The 17,598-nt window shown below is 44.7% G+C and overlaps 1 protein-coding gene across 1 annotated transcript; it reads left to right on the forward strand.

Annotated features, from left to right (window-relative positions):
• The first annotated feature begins 2,708 nt into the window (after positions 1–2,708).
• On the forward strand, positions 2,709–15,783 carry TAGLN3 (transgelin 3). Its single transcript, XM_037835318.1, has 4 exons — positions 2,709–3,151; positions 4,275–4,449; positions 13,898–14,000; positions 15,309–15,783. Exons 1-4 carry the CDS (start codon positions 2,972–2,974, stop codon positions 15,448–15,450), a joined length of 600 nt encoding a protein of 199 aa, XP_037691246.1. The 5' UTR covers positions 2,709–2,971; the 3' UTR covers positions 15,451–15,783.
• The last annotated feature ends 1,815 nt before the right edge of the window (positions 15,784–17,598 follow it).

Below are 17,598 nucleotides of genomic sequence, written 5' to 3' on the forward strand. Positions count from 1 at the left end.
TGGCTTTCCAGGAAAAATAAAAAGTTCTGATTGGAAGCATTTGCCAACAACTCTGATATAAATACTTCCACCATGGCTGATTTCAAGCTATCACTATGACATCGCTGAATACAAAGTTGGGAAGAAATGCTCAGTAACACACCATTAAACAATATGTACGTATACCATGTAGATACAATAGACTAAGACAAATATCCTCAGGAGTAAAGGCAATAGTGAAAGGTAGCAAAAGTAATTAGGAAATGAATTTTGAATATTTTTATATAATTTATTAAATATAAGTTTGTATAATCTTTTTTCTTTTTAAATAATGACTGGGTTTAGCAACTAGTTCTCAAAACCAAAAATTTAACCTTGAGCCCTTGCAAGCATATTACTTAATGATCTGCAATCTGCCTGACATCCTAGCTTTATTTTTTTCTTTCTGTGAGTCTCTTCCCTTTAACCCTATGCTTTGTTAATGCCACAACATTTTCACCTTCTGTGTGCCTTTGCCAGCCAAACTCCGTACACCCCTCTGCCTCATCTCATTTACCTAGCAAACCTCTAATCATCTTTCCAGACTCAAACTTAAAGCCATCTCATTTATCAACCTTTTACCCACTTCCTTAGGCCCCTTCTTTGGGCATAAGTATGCCTCACTGAACACATTGTGCATATTTTTAGCATGACATCTAGCTGGTATTTATTATTTACAAGTTTAACTTTGCTGCTGGACCATGTTGCCATGTCTCATTCATTTTTGTGTCATTGATAACACAGGCCCTTTAAAAAAAGTTGAATAAATTAACTATGATGCTAGTACGCACTCAGTACATGTTGAGTTGAGCCCACTTCCACTGTCACCCCCCAGGGGATCAGATGTTTCTTCTCTGAAGACTTCCTCTGGATTTTGGGTCACTTCTAACCTACTCTTTGCTAGTGGCCCCTATTTGCCACTGTATCTCTCCAGAACCACGTGATCAATCGTTCACTTAAAAACCTCAGCTATTTCATTGTAATGGAAGAGAATCTTCAGATACAAAAATCTGCAAAGCAGTCTGCAACAAACAGCAGGGCAAAGTACATCTTTGGATATTCTAACTAATTCTAAAGTAGGTTTCTAACTTTATATCTCAGACCAACATCTTTCTTAGGGTAAGTCCATCCATGGAAGAAATTTAATACTTTCCATTTGGGCTTCTGTCCCCTTAGTTCCAGATGGAAACTGAACTTATTGCTGCCACCCAAGATGTAGCTCAGTGACTTCCACAATTCCACCGACAATTCCCCAGCTCGAAACTCCTCCTCTAAGCTCTGAGTCTCTAGAGACAGTTCTCTTTAGAACATCACCCACAACTGATGATTCCATGAAGCAATCAAGACTGCATTAGTCAGCCCTTCTCTTGCCTCTTTCTAAATCCACTGCTCTCCTAAACACTCCAGATTCTCTCAAACTCTCTTTCAGAATTCTCTCTCCCAGGCCTTCAACTACTGACCACTAGGTCTTTTCTCAAGCAAACCACTCACATATTACTAAGTAATTAAATTTTCATTAGCTCAGGCTCCAGCCTGGCAGAAGATTTTTCTCAATACACGTAAAATTTGAGGAGTCATTTCCTGCATAGCTTCTAATCAGTTTCCCACAGGGACAAAAGACAACCTTCCCATGCACTACAGTTGCTTTATCTAATGAGCCTGAATCAATTTATCAGTCCATCCAGAGGCGAGAATTATCTTTTATTCTCTCCCCATCTCCAAAACCCAGCACAGCAGTTGGCACAATAAAGCACTCTATAAAATATTTGTTGAATGAAGAAATGAACCAGAAAACAAATACTGGGTATTTTTGTCATGAAAAGTACCCAGAGACTTACACAACACCAATGACACTCAATCTTTACTCCTAAGGACCTTTCAGTCTATGGGGACAAACCGCCAAGCCCTTTAGCAGATGTAAAACTTTCAGTTCACTTAGGTCTAATGATTTCTCTTTCACTCCAAGGGCTTTTAGTACATTGAGCTCTCTTTAATTTATAAAATTTCCTCTTAGTGACTTTTGCTTTAAAGTGACATTAAAAAGCTACATCCCTTGAGTAAGTTAAACTGAGGCACAACATTTTCCCACCAGGATGGAAGTTTCCAGATGAAATCCGGCTGGCAGCTGAACAAGTTAGTGATTGCAGCTCTCAAGCCCTCCCCTCCTGCACCACAGACAATTGTTACCCCAGGGTAGGGGCCAAGTGGTTTGGCTACTCCTGACAGATGGACAGTCAGCAGAATGGACCCCCTTTCACCGGCCCCCAGCCCATTGTGTAGCTGTATGCTGGCCGTGTCTACAATCGGACTGACTCCCCAGAGAAAGGGAAAAGAATTGTGCAGCTGAGAAAGAAGCTCTCAGCGGGAGGGAGGGGAATGGATTGACACAAGAGAGGGCTAGCTTTTTGGGCGGCTCTTAGCAACGGCTCTGTTTTGACCTTCCTCAGCCCTGAGAAATGCACATCAGGGCACCGTTCTGCCAGGCACCATGCAGCAGCGGCAGCTGAACGCCAAGGCAGCCTCCCTCTCTGCCTGTTAATTACCGGCTCTTTCTGATCCCATGGTTCCTGCCTTTGCAAACTGCTACTGAGAGCGGACAAGAAACGACTACCACCCAGACTCCTTTGCGTCCGGGTCCAGACTTGACTGTGAGTCCTTGTGCATCATCTCATCTCATTGATAGGTGGGACTGAAAGGGCGGTTCCACTCCCCGGGGACCCGCCGGGGCTTTATTCTAGAGTCACTGGAGCGTGGCTGCGCTTTTCCTTCCCGTTTGTAGGTGAAACCCTATTGGCTTCACTGGGTCTTTGATTTAAACCACGCCCGGCTTGCTGCCCGCTTTGCTGCGGCTCGGCCAGGCCACCCAGCCTCATCCCAGCCCCGTGTGCAGGGAGCCCGGGGGCTGCTGCTGCTATTGTGTGGATGCCGCGCGTGTCCGCTCTCTTTTCCAGAGATGGCTAACAGGGGCCCCAGCTACGGCTTAAGCCGAGAGGTGCAGGAGAAGATCGAGCAGAAGTATGACGCGGACCTGGAGAACAAGCTGGTGGACTGGATTATCCTGCAGTGCGCGGAGGACATAGAGCACCCGCCTCCCGGCAGGACCCATTTTCAGAAATGGTTAATGGACGGGACGGTAAGGCCGGCAGCGATCTTTGTCGTTGGGGCGGGTGGGCCGGGAAACCCTCCAGGGCCCTTACTTTAACTTGAGGCTGCACGGAGGAGCTGCTCCGTGCCTCACCGGGAATGGGAAAGCCTCTGTTTCATCAGAAGGCTTGGAAGATTTGGACTCCCTGCACAATCCCCTAGCTACCTGAGAGAATTTTCCACTCCTGGGAGACACCGCAGTTTCCTTCTGAATGGTTGGCAAATTCAAGGCCCTTTTGCTTTTTCCAAAGAGAATAGAGGTGTCTTTCGTTAGGATCTTCCCAACCTTCTGTCCTTCTCTGTGAATCAGCTCTCCCACCCCCACACACATACACTCAAGGAATAGGTTAGTTACACAGCAAAACGAACATAGACCTGGCCTCCCCCCTTCCTATCCCTCTGCAGCCATTCTCCCTGGAGGTGCTGCTCACTGTCTGTTTGGGTTCTCATGAAACTGAAGGGAGTCCTTATTCAATAACAGCTTTTCTGACCCGATGTGTGTGTGTGTTTGGGGGTTCTGAAGACCGCAACCTCTGCTGATTCAAACAAGCCCATCATTTCCTGCAGGCTGTGATTTACTGTTACATAACTGTTACCCCACGCTTCTGTTTGGTTGCCCAGGACTTGAGTTATCAGTATCTGGGAGAAGGATACCTAGCTCGAATTCTTTTACACATCATTAGAACATATGGGATGAGTTGTTGAAGCCTGACTATGATCTGCCTCTTGATAGAAGAGATAATATTAGACTCCATCATTTGCCCCCACCCCCAGGAGCTACTAACTCATCCTTCCATAGAAAGTCTGGAATCATGTCCTCCCCCATCCCACGTCATTCCCTATCTGTAAACATTCTTTGCCTCACCCCCCCACCCCACCCCCACAAAAAAGGGAAGTGAGGAGCAAAGGAAGGAAGGGAGTGGGGTCTTTGGGGGTCAGCCTGGGGGCCTGACCACACTGCCCTGAGCCCCTGCCTTACCGGGGTCCATCGCTACCCATGCCCAAACCTGGTGAGCAGTGCCTGGGGGCGGGGGGCGGGGGATACACTTTGCTTTAGTGGCCTATAAATACCAAGGAAAGCACTGATTCTGTCTCCCCCTCTCCCCCTTCAGGTTCTGTGCAAGCTGATAAATAGTTTATACCCACCAGGACAAGAACCCATCCCAAAGATCTCTGAGTCAAAGATGGCTTTTAAGCAGATGGAACAAATCTCCCAGTTCCTAAAAGCTGCGGAGGTTTACGGCGTGAGGACCACTGACATTTTTCAGACGGTGGATCTATGGGAAGGTAAACAGCCCGCGAGCCCTGGAGATCGTTCCGCTCCCCCTCCCCTTTGCCCCAGGTCTTTGTGAAACCTGCTCGCCGGGTGTTCCCGGGCCTGCGGGGTGGAGGGTGTGCTCAGCTGTCATCCCGGCGGGCACTGTTAGCCCCCGCTCCCACCTTGTTTGTGACGCTCCCTAAAAGGGAGCACCCTCCTCTAAGGGAACGCACACCCCGAGGACACACAGAGACCTCGGCAAACTTACACGTAATCAGAAGCCTCCACCGAGAGGAAGCTAAAATGGTTACATGGATGCCTTTTCTTCATTCTACCCCTCCTGCAGCATACTCTCAGAACAAATCATCGCTCCTGCAGGAGAGCGGAGGCGGGGGGTGAGTGCACGTCTGACTCACCGGCAGCAGGGCTTATAGACAAAGCCCCCTGGTGGGGTTTTGTCATTCAATTTGAGAAATAAATAGTCCTCAACCTTTTGTTAAACCATTATCTGGAAGCTTGGTGACTACACCTTCCTGATAGGTATTCTGCTCAGACAACCTGACGAGTGATTTTTTTCTTTCAGATTTATGAATTGATTATGAACTCTTACAAAGGCCTAAAAATTAAGCATATTTCTGGACATATTTAACAGTCCACCGTCATCGGGGAAAAAATGGTGTGAATGGCGACACTCCCTGAGAATTTGGGACCTATGGGCACGGCGTCTTTTGTCCCCTTTGGCCCGAGCATGTCCATCCATGCAGCTGTGTTCTGACTGGGCTGCCTGGGACACCGAGAGACAGATCAGCCCAGGAAGGGCTGCCCGAGGGACTCTCTCATATGTCCAATGTCACTGACTGTCATCGGTGGCCCACTCAATAGGATCCCCAGGGCAATGACAAAAAAGTCTTTGCTGACAGTGAGAATGGGGTAATGTTCCTCTGATCAAGAGACAATGGTATTTTAAGGGGTATTAGTTGTGGTCAAATTAGATTTCTAGCAGAGGATCATCCTATAAACAACTTGTAAAAAAAATTTCCTCTTTAATCCTCACAGATCCTCAGTGTCATGCGGAGAGCTGGTTTTCATCTTTCCTTCATAGATGGGTAGTTGAAATCTCTAGACACCAATGAGCTGCCTTTATGTGGCACCAATACCTTGAAACCCAGATATCTCAAACTTCAAGCCCTTGGACCTTATGAGCTCTTGGTTCAGAATCCGCACCTAATGTCATAGTTGAGACTTGATCCCTACTTCCGAGACCAAAACTGACGATTTTTCCCAGTTAATGCACTAGGCATTGTACAAGTGCTTTGCTGCGTAATGTCAGTTACCTCTGCTGACAATCCTATGAGATTATTATTTTCCCCGTTTTATAGATGATGAAACCGAAGCTTGCCCATGGTTACTCATGTACATGACACAGCAAGTGATTAGCAGTCAGAACTCAAACCCAAGCTCCAGAATAGGGCCTTACCTAGGTGGCCATGCTGTTCTTTGGCGAGAAAGCTTCATTTTCTTCACTTTGCTGTTACTCTTATCAGTGACTGGCTAATTAGGATGAAGAGGGAAAGGAGGAGGCTGCTTCAGGGCCCTGTGGGGCAGAAGGATAGGGCCACTGCATGGGGGGTTAGTGGGAATGGAAGGGGCCTAGATGAGGTTTAGCCAAGTACAGGGAGAACGGAGGAGGAGGAAGAAGCTGGGAGCTCTGTGGGAGGTGGGGGCCCTGGAACTCCTTTGCTGCCTTTACTGAGGATGCTTAACTTGCCTTTCCTTTTTTTCCAAAGACCACACAGGTGAGCTTCACACCAGGAGGTGCTCAAAGCAAGGTGGAGGGGTGGGGGGAGCCATGGTCTCTTTTAAACAGAGTAGGTGAATGTCTATACCACTTGCCTCCATCCTGTGTGTCAGGTTGTTCTTAAGAAAGAGGGAGGCCAAGAGGCCTGAGCGTGACTGGGGTGGCTTGACATAGGGTAGTGGATGGGTGGGCTCCAGCATGGGATAATGCTCCTGGGAAAAGGGAACAGGGCAGACATGGAGGGGTTCCCTACCCACGGCAGAAGAAGGATGGGGCTTTAAAGAAAATAAGGAAGGAGCCCCACTCCAAGGCTGCTATGGCTGACAGGTGGAAGGAAGAGCTATAGGCCAAGTCATGCGATAGGCTGGGGTAATAAGTAGAGCTGGCAGTAGGGAAAGGGGTGCTTAAGAGTTTCCAAATGGTCCCTAAAAACACCCCTGGGCCTCATTGGGTCCCTCCAAGGAGTGGTAACAAAGGACACTCAGAAGGTGCAGGGAAATTCATTATAAGAGTTGGAGGGGATGCTTGATACCCCCAGTGTCACTGTCTGCGGGGAAGGACAGAGCCTCGTGTGGGTTGCCTTGAGCAGAGAAGTGCTGTGGAGTGGGGAGCTGGCCTGGAGTGAGCCCAGCTGTGAAACCCCTAGTACAGCAGCATGGACTGAGCAAGCAAGGCCAGAGTGCTTTCTGTAAGAGCTGGTTGGTTGCTCATGAGTTTGGGGATGATTATGCTGGAATCAAAGACAGGCTGCAGGGTGGAGGCAGCAGGTGTTTATGCGTCAGTGTGCGGGTGAGTGTGTACATGTTGGCATGCATAGCTATTGGACTAGCTGTTTGCTTAGCTTAGTCTCACATTGTCCCTCCTGTCCCACACCTTGGCTGTGTATTTAGTGCTGTCCTCACATTTCTGTTTCCTCACATTAATTCCTGATTCCGTGCACTTTGTTTGTGGTGGCTGTGGCTGCAGTTGCTGTAGCTCCCAGCCCTCTGTCCCTCTAGTTATGCTCTGCAGCTCTTAGTCCTTCTAATCAGTATCCCATCCTGCTTTTTCCAAAGATATGCAGACTTGCTCATTTAAGCTACAATAATTAAGAAATGCAGGGGCCCAGTATATACTCACTAACCTGAAACCCCTTTTAGTTGCAAGGCCAAATGCTTGGAATGGCTTTGGGGCCGATCAAAATAAAAGATCTAAGGCTTTTAATCAAGAACCCAGGGCTGAATGGTACAGAAAACAATCCAGGCACAGGGACATTACAGACAAAGCTATGGAAGTTTGCCTTGGGGGCAAGTGCAGTGACTGGTTCCTTGCACTGATGGGGAAGAAGTGGTGGCAGCTCAGAGGAATGGAAGAGGATGGTGAAGTCTTTCTCTTGGATGAGAGGAGAAATGGCCTGGCGGGTTACTTTCAGGTCTGCTATGGGTACCTTGAAAGGGCAGGGATGGGGCTGTCTCAGCTGTCTGTGAATCAGAGAAAAAGCACCCTGGTTCAGTGTGGGTCAGACTTGAGCATCTTTTCTACAGAGGGAGAGGGGGAAGGAGAAAAGGGAGGAGCAAGAAAGGAAGGTGTGTGTGTGTGAGAGAGAGAGACAGACAGACACAGAAAAAGAGAGGGAGAGGGTGACCAAGGTGGAAAAAATGTACTTGTCTAGTATCTAGACAGAAAGACTGCAAAGACAGATTATCCTGGGAGACAGTAAAGAGTGTAGACTCTGGAGTCAGACTTCAGACTGCTGGTTCAAATCTCTGCTCTACCACTTATCAGTTAAACTCTCCAAGCCTTGATTTTCTCAGCTATAAAATGGAGATAATAATAGCACTTCTCTCACAGCGCGAATGTGAGGAGTACATGAGATAATACATTAGAAGTGCTTACATAGTGCCTATCAATAGTTAAGTCTCATAAATGTTGGCAATATAAAAATTATTATAATTTGCCTGTCCTTCCTAAACATAAAAGAACATGAGGGAAGGAGGAACAGGTCTGAAAGATCTCTCATATTCTGTCTTGCAACAAATGTACTGCATTAACGGCCTCATGCAGGAGCCAGTAAGGTTGCCTGGATGACTTTTGCCCTCTTTCTCATGTGTGGTGCCTTTACCTCATCTGCAATCATCCGTTTCTCCAATGATCCCCTTTTGATCTTTGTCCTCTTGATGCCTCCCTCATAATATATTGCTTTAACAGTTCCAGACCCAGAGAATGCTGGTATGGTGGAAAGAGCATGACCTTTGGAGTCAGGCCAATTTGAAGTTCTTCTTTAGCTACCTACTAGCTGTGTGACCTTGTTTAAGTAGCTTAACTTCTCTGATCTTCAGTTCCCTTCTCTTTAAACAGTTCTGCTGCCTCCCTGTTAGGGTTCTTGTAAGGATTACATGTATAAAGCCTAGCACAGGGTATGGCTAATAAAAACGTAATACATATTGGCTTCTTTTCCCTTATTGTAGGTCCATAAACAACTGACCTTTTTGGTCTCTTTGTATAACCACGTGAGCATTAGATATGTAGAATTCTAAAATGTCAGAGTAGACAAGACTCAGAGATCAATCAACTGTAATTACTTTTCTCAGTAATTCCACTGATAAGAATCCTCAACACATGGTTTTGTCATCCATCCATGTTCTCGTCTCCTTGTTAACTGCTAGTTAGGGAGGTGAGGTTTAGTTACATTGGAGGTAGAGTATCAGGAAATTTCAAATATATTCTCTGGGGAGGTGTCACTGTATGTGTCATCCCTCAACAGCAACAACAGAAGAACATTGCACTGAGTCTGAGATATTTTGGGAAATTGTAAGATACCTATAGTTGCTGTGGATACACAAATGCCTACTTTTGGAAGCCACTTTTTCTCTCAAAACAGCCTTCACTGTATTTTCTTTGGGTGGCTGCTGACAATTGTGTTTGGTGGGTTTTTCCTTCACCAGTGGTTTTCAAACTTCAGGATGCACCAGAATCACCTGGGGGGCTTGTTAAAATACAGATTTTCGCATTTCTAACCAATTCCCAGGTGACACTGGTTCTGCTGTTTGGGCACCCACTTTGAGAACCACTGTCCTTCCTCAGAGTCAGGAGATAAACAACCACAATCCACCGTGAAAGCCCAGCCTACCTTCTGACACTTCTTTTACTATAGCAATAATTTATCTACCTTGAGTGAAGGGTTGGGGACTATGCAATAAGAAATGATTTTGCCAATTCTCAGGAAAATGAAAAATGCCAGTATTCCAATAGTTCTGATGATGAGTTAAGACCGACATAAAATAGGAGCTCTGAAACTTTTCTCTGAAAGAGTGGTTTTTGCTATTTAATGTGGAAATAGAAAGTAGCGAGTATCCAACCTGCCTTTACCCACACAGATGACTTTTCTCTTGCTTTTTTTTTTTCTCTTTACCCTTCTCATTTACTTTTTCTTTCCAAGACAGCCATAAAATATAATAGAAGTAACCAAAATATATTGAGAGCAAAATCCTTGTTCAAGTGTCTTTATGGTAATAGCACTCAACTTACTTGCATTAAGAATTGCTGAGCGGGGGGTGCTGTCATTCCAAAGCAGAAGCCCTGGCCCCGTTTGCAGAGATGATAATATAGTAGCTTGGGAAACAAGACCACACTTTGGGAAACATTGTTTTGTAGCACTCTACTGTCAGGTAAAAGTGCCAGTTGCTATTGGAGACTCTGAAAAGATTTGCTAAGTGAGGCTAAGTGAGGCAGGAAAAGCTACTACACCGCCAGCTCGTTTTTAAACTTCAAGTCTAACATTAGCTTCCCACAGAGACTGGGTGATGGAAGAGTCCAGGTAGTGAATTAAAATTCTGAGCTCTGTTAGTATAGGTTTGATTCCTCTTTCATGTGTTGCCCCTTCTTATGGTCAGTGGTCTCCTTCTGAAATCACTGCCAGGATTCAGTCTCATTTCTACTATCCTCGCATCTAGAAAATTCTCAACACCTAGTTGGTCTTTCAGGAATGTTTTTCTTCTCTCTTCTCTTGAAAGAAGGTCCTTGAGCAGTTAATTTAAAGCTGCTTTGAAGAGTCCTTTGGATCCTCTGAGATCCTCATGGGTGGTTTTCAGGGAGTAGAGAGATTCCAAGCTGCTGGGGCTCTGGGCTGAAACCCAACTTGGATCAAGCCTTTCTGATGATCAGTTTTACTACCTGACTTTGTGAACGACATCTCTGAAAGAAGGAGTGATTGCCTAACAAAGATTATTTAATACTTATTATGTGCCAAACATTGTGATGTTTCCAAAAAGTGAAAATGAATCTGTTGGAGCAGTGCTTGACTAGCCATCTGGCTACATCAGACTCATCTCAGGAGATTGTCCTAGAATCTGAATTTTTAAGATCCTCAGGTAATTCTGATGGCCAGTCTAGTTTGGGAGTCACCAGGTTAGACCCATGTCTGTCAAACTTGCCTGATATTATGGATCACCTGGGGACCTTATTAAAAATACAGACCCCCAGGCTCCAACCCAGGACTACAGAGTCAGTCTCTCCCACAAATAATCCAAGAAGTTTTGGAAACCCTGTTCTAAAGCAGGCTGTGTTTGGTCAATTTTTTATGTCTGCACAAGTTTGAAAGCATAGTAAGTAGGCAGATGTTATGCTTGGTTGTGATAACAAGCAGTTTAGCTTTTGTTGTTTTACCCTGGCATACTTTACAGATCTCCTTTAACTACACTGCTCCTTTCGGTATTTATATTGACTCCTGATTACAGGAATCACCCTCAACAAATGGTCCAACTCCTTCCAAGTGCCCCTTCCTCCCACCAGCACTTTATCTGGGCTTCTGAACTGGCAAGCAAAGTAAGGCTGGAAAAACACCCTTTCCCATTTCATGAGCCCAAGAATGCTGGTTAGACATTTCCACACAAGGAAACTTTATTAAAAAACAAACTAGACATGACAAGAAAACAAGCTAGACATGAACTGGGCTTCCAAAATGCAGGTTGCTAGTCATAACCTTATTTAGAAACTTAACCAGCACATTTATGGGGACTCTAGGTCCAACCCGCTTTTCCTTGCTTCATTCCTGTTTGGGTTGAGACTTGGAGCAATTATTCCTTACAAAAACACTCAACCCTGAGACTTATCACCATTTGGGATGGGTGTCCTGAATCTTGCAGGGTCCAAGAAACTGCACCTCAGTCTTGTCCTCTCCAATGTGTTCCCTCTGGCCTGGCACTGAAGCAGTCACTGTGACTCCTTCAGATCATCCCTGATCACTGTTCTTGTGTGCTCCCCCATCCAGCCTGCAGTGGGGCTTCCCAGGCAACGGCAGTGTGGTCTCGTAGATTGTGGGCTTTGGATTTGGACAGACCTGAGCTACAGCTACTTCTGATTTACTTTTGGAGAGACTCTGGGCAAGTTATTTAACCTCCCTGAATTATTTTCCCTATCCATGCATTGGGAGGGATAATACGAACTCTGTGGGGTTGAGGTCATATAGAATAAAATGTCTGACCTATAACTGATATTAAATGCTCTTACCTTGGGACTTTATTAAGGAAAACATTACCAACTTGTAGTTGTCCAATAATGCCCCCTTCCCCAGTTTCTTCTGCCCAACTTATAATCCCTTCCCCCTTCACTCTCCTGGGGTGGAGCTGGTATTGATATTTCTAGATTTCTGAATATCTTACCCTTACCCTCAATTTAATTCCCTCTGTCCTTTTTGGGTTCTTGTAGGATACTCATGACCTATCTGTGTGTGAAGGAAGCTGGCTCTACCGTTTAACAAAGCTTGTTTCATTACCTCAACTCTTGCTTCAGGAGAGTATTTGTTGCTTCATGTTTCCCAACATCCTTGACATATCAGACCAGCTCATTCCAACCACCAGAAACAGACTTCCTGGGTGCTTTTTGTACTGAGTGGAGATGAATGAATGATACACCATAACCTAAGCCTTCCTGAGCTGAATTGGTTTTCTAGTTTCTCTTTAATGACTCATTACTTAAAAGTACACCCTCTCCCTATCTCTTCCCACAGTGACCCCACATTATAGAATCACTACAGTCCTACTATAAAAAAAAAACTCCTGCTATAAAGTGACAGTTACATCTGGGGAAGAGCAATCATTCTAACCACCACCTCTGTGTTTCCTCTCATGTGCTTATTAATCCTTATGCACCGCCCCCCTTCCATCTGCTGCCCAGATAGTCCATTCTTCACCACCCCAGCTGGTCCTTGAGTCAGGGGCAATCTTTACTGAGATTATTTCATCCTTGTATCCATCACCCATTCCCACAGGGCCTCGGGGTCCAGGAAATCACTGCATGGTTAGTGCGGGAGGTGGGGGTGGAGGAGAGAGGTGAGGGAAGGAGGGTCTGCTGTCTTTCTCTTCTTGGAATAAATGGACATTCTGAACGGGGCCTCTTCTGTGGGCCCTAATTGTTTATTTTGTTACAGTTCATGCTCCATTCTCACTTTCCATCTGCCTTTCTCCTGTAATTCTGTATTCCCCAGTGACTGAACTGCAGAAGCCAGGCTGGAGAGACTGCAGATGGTACACTGGTCTAAAGGGGGCCTCTTAATGTTTGCCCTTAACTTTCACAGCTCCCTACAAAGCTGAATGCTGCTTTGTTTAAAAAAAAAAAATTTTTTTTTTTTTTTAAACAACTTCGAACGGATAGGAGAGTTGCAAAAATAATACAAAACCAATACAGAGAACTCTAATATAACCCCTGTCCAGATCCCCAGATGCTGCCTTTCTTTTAACCCTGTGCCTTTTAACTTCTGCTACAAGCTTCTCCAAACTTGTGTGTTTCATGACCTTTGACATGCTACCAGGACATATCAGTCACCTGGAAGGGAGAAAAGTAGAAAGGATGGGAGGAGCAGGCTGACTTGTGGGGACCAGTTGCCTTCTCCATAGGTTAAGGGTGACTAGGCTTCTCAAGGTAACAGTGTTTCCATCCCATTGTGCAGGGGGGCACGCCACACACTCCCTTTCTCTCACATGCTCTCACTCTCTCTTGCTTTTCTCTCTCTCACACACAAACCAGTTACTTATTATCTCCATTTAACTCCCTTCAAGCAGCACAAAAACGAAAGCACATTAAGTGCTTTCTGTGTTGATTTGATTTTCTTTGTTTGCTGGTCCTGTGGCCCAAATAACCAAGTAAATATTCAATTTCATGTGCATGGATGATTTTAGACCCTTTTAACCAAGATAAAATAAAAGAAAGAAACCACCTGGGGGTTGGCACAGAGTTAACCCATCCAACCAGCTTCTCTCAATTCCCTTTTCTCTTTCTGGTACTTAGGAAATATTCCTCTTCAGCAGGTCCACTTTGCCAGCCCACCCACAGGACCTCCCTGTGCCACTAGCTCGTAAAACCCACCAAAGCAAGGTCCTTTACTTAGGGCAGGGATCTACCCATATCTGAGCTGCTAAGTGTTTGGAATGTTTATTTGTGGAGCAAATATGGGTGGATTAGAAAATTGGTATTTCTGGTCTGTACCATGTAGAGAAAAACTAACCAGGTTATTTTTTGTTCTTTTGTGAGAAGTTTGGCTATGGTCATCTTATGGCCATATTGAAAAGTGTTTGATAACGTCTCCCCCTTGAGTTTGATCCCCCACAGCCTCTTATCAGAACTTCCTGGAGGTCTAGCTCCATTCTCCCAGAATTCCTTGGCCCTGACATGTTCTCAGCTTTAATCTCTTTGTTGGCTTCCAGGGAAGGACATGGCAGCTGTGCAAAGGACCCTGATGGCTCTAGGCAGTGTTGCAGTCACCAAGGATGATGGCTGCTACCGGGGAGAGCCATCCTGGTTTCACAGGTAAAAATCCCTCCCGGGATCCCTGGAGCAGAGGATGATTTTAATCGGAGGGAACTCTTCAAAGGCTACTTAAAAGCAAGCACTCACAGCTCTGCAACTCAATCCCCCAGAGCAAGGGAAGACTGCTTCATCTGTTCAGGCCAACATCGCACCCAGGAAAGAATCATTGGTCCTTTCCTATTCATTGCCAGGGTCTTTCAGCTCTGCCCAGGTTCCATTTCTCCTGAGGGCAAGCAGGACTAGATAGTCATCTTCAGAGGTGGCTTGATGTCTGAACTGGTTTTATTATGACTCAAGCAGCCCGAATCTACTATATTTTATTTTATTTTATTTTATATATTATTTTATTTTAGCACAATGAAGGATAAACGTGTCGTCTTTGGGACAGTCCTAGTTAATGCCTATTGTCACAGGATATTTATTAACAGCACCTTCTTTCACTCTCAAAGCGTCCTGGTGTCCTGGTCTGGATAATAAATGATATGGTCATCTCAACAAAGGGCCTTTTCCCAAAGTGATTTGTGTTATTTTTTGGAGGGTGATGTTGTGGGAGCTTAAGTTCTAACCCAAAAGCTTAGTGATGGATCAAGAGAAAAGATCATGTGGTAACACATAAGTGACTCTACATTTCCCTGATACCCTTTTCTTCTCCTTGACTGTTTAGAAGGTACCAGCCTGTGTTATTTTAAAGGAACCCTGGCACAAAAACCTCCTAAATATTGGCCAGCTAAAACCCTGGTTCTAGTCCCAGATCTACCAGTGACTCACTGTGGTCTATACGGCCCTCGAAACCAAAATTATGTACTATCTGGCTCTTTCCCTAAATTTGCTGACCTCTTATCTCGAGTGAGACATTTCCCCTGGGTTAACTCTGTTTCCTCAGTGCTAAAATGGAGCATTCATCCTTGGCCGTATAGAGGGAAGGGTGGAATGGGATGATTAATAGAGTTAAGAGACTTGACTTGTTTCGTAAGAAGAGCTGATTTTAATTTCACGAGATTATTGTGTGAGGGAGGGTGAGAAAATACTGCCTGAGATGGCACAAAGTGGTGGGAGAAGGAGTGAGTGGAGGGAAGGAAGAAAGAGGGAGAGCTCAGAGTGAAGGCCCTCAGGGAAGCAGCCCCAATTCTGCTCTCTTTGGTGGAAACCTGGGAAACCATCTGGACTTCTGCAGGGAAGGAAGCTGATGTAACCAATCACGATGTAGGGCCTGTTCTATTACCCACTGGGGCCCCCTAGATGCACGATCTCGAGAAGGGTTTGACAACTGGCAGAATGATATTATTCCGTCTCATTCCCTTCGCCCAGGAAAGCCCAGCAGAACCGGAGGGGTTTCTCAGAGGAGCAGCTTCGCCAGGGACAGAGCGTAATAGGCCTGCAGATGGGCAGCAACAAGGGGGCATCCCAGGCGGGCATGACCGGGTACGGGATGCCCAGGCAGATCATGTGAGACTCCGCGTCCCGCCCCGCCCCGGTGGAGAGGGCGAATGTTCCACGCACCTTCTCTACGAAAAAGAAGTAGCTAGTCACCTGCCCTTCTCCTCTTTCTCAAAGCTCCTGTCCTTGGTTTTTGCCAGTGCTGCATTTCTGCTGAGAATCCACGTTGCCTACTGCTGCCACCTTCTGTTCCTTTAGAACTATGCAAAGACTCCGCTTTCTTCTTCCCGAGCTCCTCCTTCGCTCCCACGTCTTTGTTTGATTATTTATTTATTTATTTGCCAATTATTTCCCTCCTCGACTTACAGAACACACCCAATAAAGAAGTTAGTCTTGTGTGTTAAAATGTAAAGTTCGTTCTTTGCCTGTGGGAGTTTTGCAGGCAGGGCTGTTTCCCCCATCACTCAAGAGGCCAGCTCGAAGGAAAGCAGCTTAAACTTAAAGAAATTCAGGTGAGCTATGAGGAAGCCCTTGCAAGTTTATAACGTTCATCTTGGCACTTGGGGTAGAAAGTTTAGGAACAGTCGTGCCTAGTCTGAGAGCCTAAGGCCATGAACTCAAGAACAAAGTTTTGGCCCCACATATTGCTTGAGTACCTCCTTTGTGCTTATTATGGTTGACCCTGAAGGGGTCACAGAAATGAGCAAGACAAAGCCCCAGTTTTTAAGAAGCTCTCTTATGGATGTCCAGGAAGTATTTGATGGCAAATGGACAGAACTGGTGGATAAATGGGTGGTTTTGTCAAATGGATAGGTGCCTCCATGGGGGAATAAATAAGCAGTTTTTAATTTTTTAGCAATAATTTTCACCCTCCAAGACAGATCCTAGTTCTGAAGGTGATGTTTCTATAGTTCCCTTATCAGCCAGGAATTACAGGGAATGTAGACTTTTCTCCTAAAGTCGTTTATACGGCCTAAACCCCTAAAACTCTTGGATATGCCCATGATCTAGCTAAGATGGTTAGGTTTGTAAGATTTTCTCACCCGTAGTGAAATTAAGAGAGCAAATAAGATGGGACCAACAATTCCTTTTATTTTCTATCCATAGAAACAAGAAAAAAAATGATACATTCAGTAAAAAAGGAAAGTATACTTTTCCATACAATGAATTATTAATTTAAAAAATAAAATAAATGACACTGTAGTCATTACCACACTCTAAATATTTGGGTGGTGGTTTTCCAGACTGTATTCTTTGCACTCTAGGCTTCTGTAGCAATTTCTACAGGGTCACCGTGGGGACAGAGAGGCTGAGGAGGCAGAATCCCAGGTTCCCTACTACTGCGTGAACCAAAGCTGCTCTGATCTTTCACATATTGAGTTTCAGCATAAGATTTTTTTTTTATTAGAGGAATTATAGGTTTACAGAAAAATCATGCAGAAAATAAAGGTTCCCATATAGCCCCCTTCCCACAGTTTTCCCTTTTATTAGCACTTTGCATTAGTGTGTTGTTTTTGTTACAATCAATGAAACAGTTATCATAATTGTACTAACTGTAGTCCATAGTTTACATTAGTATTCATTTTTTTTGTGTGTTATACAGTCTTATGGTTTTTTTAAATTTTTTATTCTAGAAACATGTGTAATACCTAAAATTAACCACCTTTTAACCATATTCAAATATCTAAATCAGTGATATTGTGCTACCATCACTACCATCCATTACCAAAACTTGTCCATCACCTCAAATAGAAATTCTGTACCAATTAAGCATTAACTTCCCATTCTCTACCCCACCTTGGCCCCTGGAAACCTGTATTCTCATTATTGACTCTATACATTTGTTTATTCTAATTATTTCATATCAGTGACATCAACATCATATAGTGTTTGTCCTTTTGGGTCTGGCTTATTTCACTCAACACGGTGTCTTCAAGGTTCATCCATGTTGTCACATGTTTCAGAACTCCATTCCTTTATATGGTCAAATAATATACCATGATATGCATATAACATATTTTGTATATTCATTCAACTGTTGATGGTCACTTGAGTTGCTTCCATCTTTTGGTACTCATAAATAATGCCACTATGAGTCCCTGCTTTCAATTTTTGGCAGTATATAACTAGAAGTGGAATTGCAAAGTCATATGGTAATTCTGTACTTAAATTTCTGAGTAAACTTCAAATTGTTTTCCACAGTAACTACATCATTTTACAT

This window comes from Choloepus didactylus, chromosome 1 (genome assembly GCF_015220235.1).
Source record: "Choloepus didactylus isolate mChoDid1 chromosome 1, mChoDid1.pri, whole genome shotgun sequence".
Taxonomy (NCBI): Eukaryota; Metazoa; Chordata; class Mammalia; order Pilosa; family Megalonychidae; genus Choloepus; species Choloepus didactylus.